Source organism: Lolium rigidum, chromosome 6, assembly GCF_022539505.1.
Source record: "Lolium rigidum isolate FL_2022 chromosome 6, APGP_CSIRO_Lrig_0.1, whole genome shotgun sequence".
NCBI lineage: Eukaryota > Viridiplantae > Streptophyta > Magnoliopsida > Poales > Poaceae > Lolium > Lolium rigidum.
In genome coordinates this window covers 85,173,676-85,182,190 of record NC_061513.1, presented here as the reverse complement: position 1 = coordinate 85,182,190, position 8,515 = coordinate 85,173,676, and the positions used below count along the sequence as shown (strand labels likewise).

General features: G+C 46.7%; 2 protein-coding genes across 2 annotated transcripts in view; one reads left to right on the top strand and one right to left on the bottom strand.

The window, feature by feature from the left end:
* Positions 1-3,579: 3,579 nt before the first annotated feature.
* On the bottom strand, positions 3,580-6,353 carry LOC124666921 (disease resistance protein At4g27190-like). The gene has a single exon (XM_047204252.1). It carries the CDS (start codon positions 6,311-6,313, stop codon positions 3,653-3,655), a length of 2,661 nt encoding a protein of 886 aa, XP_047060208.1. The 5' UTR covers positions 6,314-6,353; the 3' UTR covers positions 3,580-3,652.
* A 783-nt stretch (positions 6,354-7,136) lies between these two features.
* LOC124658841 (disease resistance RPP13-like protein 4) overlaps positions 7,137-8,515 on the top strand; it is a 4,149-nt gene continuing 2,770 nt past the window's right edge. The window contains exon 1 of the mRNA XM_047196845.1: positions 7,137-7,156. The gene's annotated coding sequence lies outside the window, so the exon portion shown is untranslated. The remainder of the gene's footprint in view (positions 7,157-8,515) is intronic.

Genomic DNA, 8,515 nt, shown 5'->3' with positions numbered 1-8,515 from the left:
ACGCCAATGACTCTTATCTTTGCTGGAAACGGTGAAGGAGAACGAAGCAATTCGAGTGGCAGTGACTATGTGGGCGATTTGGCACTCTAAGCGGAAAGTAGTCCACGAGGAGGTGTTCCAAAGCCCGATGGCAACGATGGAATTCATTAATCGCTTCCTGTGTGATGTGGAGGCATCCAGACCTGTTGCTCAGAAGACTCAAGGACAACGTCCGCGTTCAAAACAGACGGTGGGGTGGATCGTGCCCTCTCAGGGCCGAGGGAAGGTGAACGTTGACGCGGCAGTAGCCAAGTCGTCGACGAAGGGGGTGGTTGGCGTTGTTTGCAGGTCTTTCGAAGGGCTGTACCTGGGCGCATCAGCGATGGTATATGAGGGAGTCACCAGTCCAGGCATCCTCTGGCTTGCCGAGAAGGTTTGGACTTGGCGAATGACCAGGAGCGGATGCAATCCAAGTGGCCTCCGACTGCTTGGACGTAGTAAAGGGTCTCCAGTGGGTCAATCTTGGAGAGTATGGCAGCATCCTCAAAGATTCAAGCGCGAGCTTCTTCAAGAGGAGATACTACCTTCGGCCACGAACGGAGGGAACAATCTGGCTAGGTTTGCTTCGTCCTTGCCAGAGGGCCGGTATGTGTGGTTTTTAGAACCTCCTATTGATATTCCGATCAATGTAACTCGTGATGTATAGTTAATAGGAGAGACCGTAAAAAAAGACCACCATGACCATGAAACTACTTATACTAGTCGAATGCCAATGCGTTGATATGATTTTCTATATTTTTCTCAAAACATATATCATTACAATCCATGTAAACATTTACGTGTATAAAAAAGATAGCCGCAATATTCTAAATGCTCATAAGACTCTACGCGTCTGAACTATATGTTGACAACCGTTATAATTGGCATAGTTTAAATACGAAATAAACACTCAACTAATTAGTTTATGCTGTATTAAAAAAATCTACGCCCCAATGCTCCTTACATATTGTCATACAACATTACAAATATTTTCTTTTACTTCATTATTATGGTACTTGAGTAACCATACCAAAAAAAATTCTTGCTGCCCTCAAAAATAGTCTGCACAACAATACTTATCATTATCAGTATAATTCATGTGAAAAAATTTAAAAAGTGCAACCTAGAATACCCACTATGCGTATTGGATGAACCACTTCTTTACCATGCCATGCGAGCATAATATAAAAATATCCTGGCATATTCCTGTAGATTAATGTCTCATTATTATCTTTATTTATTATTGCAGAGTAAATTTTTGGGTTTATCTTTAAGGATATTTAACTGTTTGGACTTTTTGCACTAACAACTGGCGATCCTCGGTTGTGCTAGTGCAAGTGTGTTCTTTAGGTAGATTGCTATTCCTTTATAATTTTAATTGTATATTGTCAGATCGAATTATTTTAAGGTGGCCCATGGATGCATAAGGAAACAAAACCTTCAAAGTAACAACCATTAGAAACATATATAATGTGACATCCTTGGATAAGTGAATATCTTTACCAATTTGTGTGAAGAGATTTTGTAGTCTATCCCAGGACAACTACCGAACAACGTCGCCAACGACTAGTTATTTAGCTTTAGATGATAATTGGGCTCTTGAACCCCGCACCCTCCCTAACCTAACCTCCCTCCCTCACTCGCGCGGCGGCGCCACGCAGCGCCGGGCGGCCACCTCCCGCACTCCCTCGACGTCTCCTTCCTGTCCTCCTCTCTCCTTCCCCTTCCCCGCCCCCTTCACCATTTTCCCCTCGGGCAGCCTCGCGCGAGGTTGCTTTGGGGGCTCCACAAACCTTAACAGAGGCAGCGCCCTGATCTCGTCTCTCCGGCCGTTGCCGCCGCCGGCGTCGATGGTGGTGGCCACGCTCGGCCCCGAAAGGCAGGGGCAACAGCGGCGCGCTCGGCAGGCCCTCCTTCGCGTGGAGGAGGGGCTTCACAGGGGCGGCAGTGGGAGAAAGCTGGTCCGGCGGCGCTTCTTTGGCGGTGGTTGCTGGAGCATGGCGGGGCAACAGTGGTGCGGTGGACCTCGGCGGGGAGTAGAGGAGGTCGACATCGATGGTGATGCTGGTAGGGAAAGCGGGACGCGACGGCCCCCTTTTCGACGAGGCGGCGGCAACTGTCGGCCATCTCTGCGCTCCGGTGCGCGGCGGCGTATCCCGCTACCTGCCGACTTGGGTGAAGGAGGAGAACGGTGGGCTCAATCTTGGCCACCGCGGGCCCGATCTGGGTTTTCGTGGCTTCGCTGCGGAGGTTCCTGCCTTGAGGTGGTCGATGGCTGCTCCCCGTCCGAGTTGGGGGTGGTTGATGGACCGTGGCTCCTAACCATGTGGTTTCTGACGGGTCGTGTGGGGGCTGCTCGCTGGGCATGAATAAAAGTGGTGGTCCTCGGATCTCTCGCGCGCCAGGATGAAGATCTTCCTTATGCATGTCCGTCTGGATTGGGCTGGATGTAGAGTTTCGGAAGGCTCCGCTGGCAAATGTAACATTACTCGTGACTGGAGTTTGCTGGTTTGGGAGGTATTCAGTCGTGCGCACCCATGCCTTTATTCCGATTGTTTGGTTCCGTAGGGAGCGACGCGAAGCTCTGTTTTGTGTTGCCAACAGATGACTTCTGGTCCATGGTGTATCAGAGACAAAGAATTTCTTGAAGGACGGATTGGAGGACTAGCAACGGAGGATCGAGTTTTGGTGTTGATAATGGATTTGCTTGGTATTCTGTGTCTTGTAACAACAATATACAAGTGGTATTCAGAGTTCTAACGTTCAGGGTGAAAATTCAAGGTCTGGTCTTAATTGGTTGTGCCTGGCAATAGTTTTGTTGAAGACATTATTTTGAGAGCGGGTACTATCTTGAGGGTGAAAACTTAAGATCTTTTGATCGGGCGATGACGACGCGTGTACACCATTCTCTTGTTGGAGGCGTCGCTGGTGGAGAGCCTACATTTCAGGTGTTGTCTTGGTGGTGGTTGTATTGTTGTTGCTAGGACTAGAGTACCGTAGCGGGACTTATTTTTCTTAGTTTTTTTTTGGCTGTGTGCATCCGTACTACCATTAGGGTATTGCGTTGTTGTAGAAGCTGGATGTAATTGGTACCTATCGATATTAATATATTTCCTTTATCAAAAAGATATTTAGCTTTAGTCGTCACTTGTAACCTCTTGTGAAATGGACTATCGCCTTCTGATGATAGGAAAATATCTTTATATACCATAATCCTGTGAGCATGATTGATGCCCTGTAAGCGCTGGCTTGATATCAATTGGATCGGACGAAGCGGAGATCATATGATTATTGGATGGTCTGGATGCTCCTAATAACGACCATCAAACAAGTTGAGTGACCAACGATAATCAATCTCTAATGTAATACTACTACAGATTAGGGGAGTGGTGAAGGCAGAAAAAGGTAAACACAATGTGGCTCAGACGATGGATGAAAAACTGAAGACGTTTCACGTTGTTACAGACTTCAGGTACAAGAATAAAAGTTCAATTCGCTAGAACAATTATAAAGATGGTGATGTACTCCTATATAACAAGGCATGCCCAGCAATGACGTACTATAAGATAAAAAACACTCCGCTGGGTCAAAGGAAAAATGATGATACAGGAAATAGTTGAAAATCCACGAAGATTCATCCTTCAGTTGCAAATTTTGGTAGCAGGGGCCCCCATTTTCTGAACAGCGTCCATCGCTTGATACCTTCCTCATCCCAGACTAAATCATTCCACCACCGCGCTTCTCCTATTATTTTTGTAAAAAATGGACTATTTTCAGTCACACCAACTGGAATCTTCTTCAGTTTTGCACAGCCTCTCACCTTCAAGTCCTTCAGCGATGGCAGGACTCCTCCACAGATGCAGCTAAGCTCTGGAAGCTCCCACAGTTGCAGTGACTGCAATTCTGGAAGAGCATATTCTGCGTCAATTGGTTCGTCAAACACTCTCTCCAAGCTGTCACAGAACCTTATACTTAGACTACGAAGATTCGGCAACTGTAGTGACGAAGGAAAGAGGAAATTCAGTTTTGGGCAGCAATCAAAGTGCAAGTGCACCAGACAGCTGAAACTAGTTAAAACTTCCATATTTTGAGAGAAGGATGCTAAATTTTCCATGTTGGAGATCCATATATTGTGCAATTTGTTCATTCTAGACAATACATGCACTTCTTCTACTAAGAAAAGATTCTCCAGCTGGTGAAATTCCTCTATCCAAAGTTCTCGTGCTGCTGTCAATTTTCCAGTATTCAGATTACATACTTGATCTGTTTCTGTTACACATTTTAATGATATTAGCTCAGCACGACTAAGAATCCCCTCGATATCATTAGTAATTCTGACACAGTTTATCTCAAGGAAACTGTCGAAATCACTGGAATGCGCGTCTGCATAAGAAAATTTTGTCTTCGCCGCTCTGAAGTCATGGTCCATGGTTTGATCGAACTTTGGGGAGATAACTATGTGAAACTTTCGAAAGGAGCTTAACCAGAGTGGAGATTCATTATCCAAAGACTGAAATAAGTTGGCATGAGATGCATGGACGTATGTTTTGCTGGTCTGGTTTACATCTTGAGAGATCCTCATGCCAAATCGGTCAGACAACTCAAAAGTCAGTCCACAAGGTAACCACAGGATGTCCATCCAATCCACAAGATCATTGCTGGCTCCTACATGTAAATTTCTCACTGCACCTTTTTTTGAAACTCCATAAGGGAACTTAATAAATCTTGCATCAAAGGACTTGTCATTTGTTTCTGCACTTTGCTCAGACTTGAGGCATGGGCAGTCTTGTAGCAGGAGTTGGCTAAGCTCCATGCACGCAGCTAGAGATGGTAAGCATTCGATAGATGTTTTGGAAAGGTCAAGGATCTTGAGCAACTTCATATGGTCAAATGAACCACATTCTACTTCTTTTAAGGAGACACAATCTGATGCATTAAGTACCTCAAGCATCTCCAACGATCCTATGTGCTGAATTTTCTCCAATTGTCCACATCCCACTAGTAGAAGCATCTGGAGATGAAACAAACGAGAAATGGATTGTGGTAGGATTATAATTTGAGTAGATGACAGGTCTAGCTCTTTAAGCATTCCCACACGGCAGAAAAAATCTTCTGATATAGTTCTCATATGGCGGATTCCTCTTAAAAATAGTGTCCCCGACTGAACGTCATCGTCAAAGTACCTTCCACTTTCAAGTTGAGAGTACCTTCCAGGTTGTTCCACATGGCCATTGGCCCGTCCAAGTCCTGATATTGTTTCTCTAATGACATCATGCATGCGGATATGATCATCACCCTCAAAATGCATCAAACCATGTTTTAAGAGCACATGAATATGTTCCATACCAATACAGTTAGCCTCATGATAATCTCTAGCTTCTTGAATCATACCGTTTAGCTTCCAGGAGATGATCAAGTCTTTCATAGAAATTGGCTCATCGGCAGGGAAGCGTAAGCAGTATAGGATGCAGTGCCTAGCATTATCAGTAGGAAGATGACGGTAACCAAAATTGACAAGGCGAATCATGGTGGCGAACACTGATATCTTGGGCTCTTGAGCCAAAAAAGCTTCCCTGATTATTTGTAGGAATTCTACTTGTGTAGGCACGTCACAAAGTGCACCAGCCAGTAAGATAAGTGACAATGGAATGCCAAAGCAGTTGTTAATTAAGCCTGGATCAATATCTTTCCCAATCTTCTCGCGCAGTAAATCACATGAGGCCCGATATGAGAGAGCTTGTGGCGTTATTACTATTGATGGCTTCACAACTGACCTTGCCCTCACCGTTCTTGTGGTCACAATGACCTTCGAACCAAAATTCTGCTCTGTAGGATCCGGAATTCCCATGCGCCGTAAGATGTTTTCTTCGACAAAATAAGCATTATCGAGAACCAACAAGAACTTCCTTGTTGCGAGATGTTCCTCGATCATGACACTAATTCTGGATGATAATAGTTCTTCTCCAATGTCAATAGAAAGGCATGTTGCTATCTTCTCGACGCACCGTCTCACACTAGAACTTTCAGATAACGAAACCCAAATATAAGTATCAAAGTGACTTGAATTCCTTGCAGTTCTAAGTGCAGCTTTTGCCGCCCATGTTTTTCCCAAGCCACCATAGCCATCGATGACAACCACTTCGCCTTCTGGCCGAAGAATTAGGCAAAGCATTTGTTGGAGCGATATCAACCGAAGTGGTGGTATATCAGAACTTAGCAAGCTTGGCCAAGGTTCAGTTGATGTCATAATATAGCAGTAGGATGCCATGGCACCCCTTTCTGTTTTGTCAGTCATACTAGTGCTTAGCTTTAGACTGGACAAGCAATCACCCCGTGCACCTGTGTAGCATACAAGTTCTTACACTGTTAACTAATCAATGGTTTTTAATGTTTTTCGCAACCTATTAAAAAGGAAATGCAGCGCTACCCAGTGTTCTTAGAAAACAAAATAACTCGCAACTTGTGACATCATAAGCAAAAGTAGATCTGGTTCAACAAAAAGTTGAACTGCATTTGGGGGCGAGTTTAACTGGTAAAGTGGGGAAGTGGAGGATTCCGAAATTTACTCATTGGTCGAATGATTTCTGGAAGAAATACCTAGACACTGAAAGAATTTCCCATTAACGAAGCTCGATACTCGAGCGGACGAACGAAGCAGAGAAGATGAACGACGAGCTTGCTCCCCCGCTCCGCCCTTCCCCACTCGATCACCAGTTTCTCTTCTTCCTTTGCTGGCCCCAATCTCCCCTCGAAGCAATAGCGAACGCGCTTGCAGGGGGACCAGTTATTGGTCGGGACAAGATGACTATGGTGGAACTGTCCAGTCAAAGTGACGTACTAGCATTCTGCAACTGGAACCACAACCACTTCAACGAGTAGATTTATTATGTTGTCACGTGACCCTACGTGAGGCCGAGTCACAGACGACCGCAGGCGGCGGCGCGGTGGAGTACCCCTCGCCCCCCCCACCCCCCCGGTGCATCCTGTGGCTTACGTCGGCGGCGGCGGATCCAGCAGGAGGCACATCTCGCCAGCGGCAGCGGCGCACCCCGCGGGCGTCAACGGGTGAAGTGAGCCGCTCAGAGGTTGACCTGCAGTCGACTGCCACTGGTTTTGGTGGCGCCGGCCGTCGGGTAAGGTAGAACTTATCGTGCCTTCAATTTCTATTCTGATGCGCGAGGGTGGCGCTGGTATGGATGCCTCGGCGCGTGCCGTACGGCTGCGTTGCTCGTGAGTGCGAGATACTCGAGTTAATTCCTGACAGGGTTTGTGTTTTTCGCTCATTCTGAATTTCTGCTCCTATTGCATATAGTAGGTAGTACAATGAACACATAATGCTCACATCTAAACCTTTGTTATTCTATAAAAAAATCCCATTTAATTTGAATGTCCGAGTGATACCTGAAATTTCGATTTGCACCTTGGTCGATTTCGCCAGATATCATGCTTGATTACTCAATTTGCTGAAGCGGTCTCTCATCAGCCTGTATCAAATAATCCCTGGAGAACTTCATTGTGGTTTTGGTATCAATGAAGGGAAGTAAAATCAGCACAGCAGAAAGTGCCATTATATACAAGTTGGCTATGATACACTTATCTGTTGGTAGAGTTAGGGTATCTCTAACCGATCCCCTGAAATTTAGAGGAGCAAACGGCGGAGCAAAATTTTGCTCCTCTAAACGGTGACCGCCAGATCCAATCCCGTAAATTTAAAGGACTAAAACTATAATTTGGCTCAAACATACTATCAAACACTTGCTATATATGCGCCGTTGCTAGATAGGAACGGCGGTGTCCCAGCCGGCGTGCCTGAACCAGCGCCTCTCCCATTCCGCGCCGGTACACGGTGGCGTTGCCCGCGCTCATACGGCTCGAGCTCCAGGACAACTTGCTCAACGGCACCATCCCGGCGTTCGCGCAGAGCGAACTCATCGTCTTCAACATGTCGTACAACTTCCTCCCGGCCGGATGACGACTCCCGCAGGTCGACGGCAGAGATGCTCCTGATCGAGCTCCCCTAAGTCTCTCCGGCCTCCTCCGGTGCGCATCCCTGTGCGCATGCCCCCCCGCATCCTACGCCGCGCCCTTCGTCGTGCTGACATGCTGGGCGGCGGGGATTGGCTGCTGGAGGCGGGGGGAGGACCCACGGCGAGGCCTGGGCCGTTGCAAGGCGCTCTGGCGGCGGCGGACGGCCGCACCCAGAGGGCAAAAAATATTCTCATCGGTCTCGCGGAGGAGTATATTTAGGAGAGTGGGGGGAGATTTTAGGGATCACTCTCTCATTTTTGCTCCTTTAACCGGTTTTGGGCTTCGAATAGAGTCGGCTTCGGCCGTTACCGGCGCAAATTTGCTCCTCTACGGCCGTATTGGGGATCGGTTAGAGTTGCTCTTGCCTCCTTTTGCACTATAGACTATTTAAATGGGTAACTCTGCGTTTGTCCAATTTGTGATTACAAACACATTACTGAAGTTGCCATATGTGTTTGTGTCTGTCTTT

Excerpts from the sequence above, each read along its gene's own strand:
- LOC124666921 (XM_047204252.1), bottom strand. The coding sequence starts at position 6,313 with ATGACTGACAAAACAGAAAGGGGTGCCATGGCATCCTACTGCTATATT.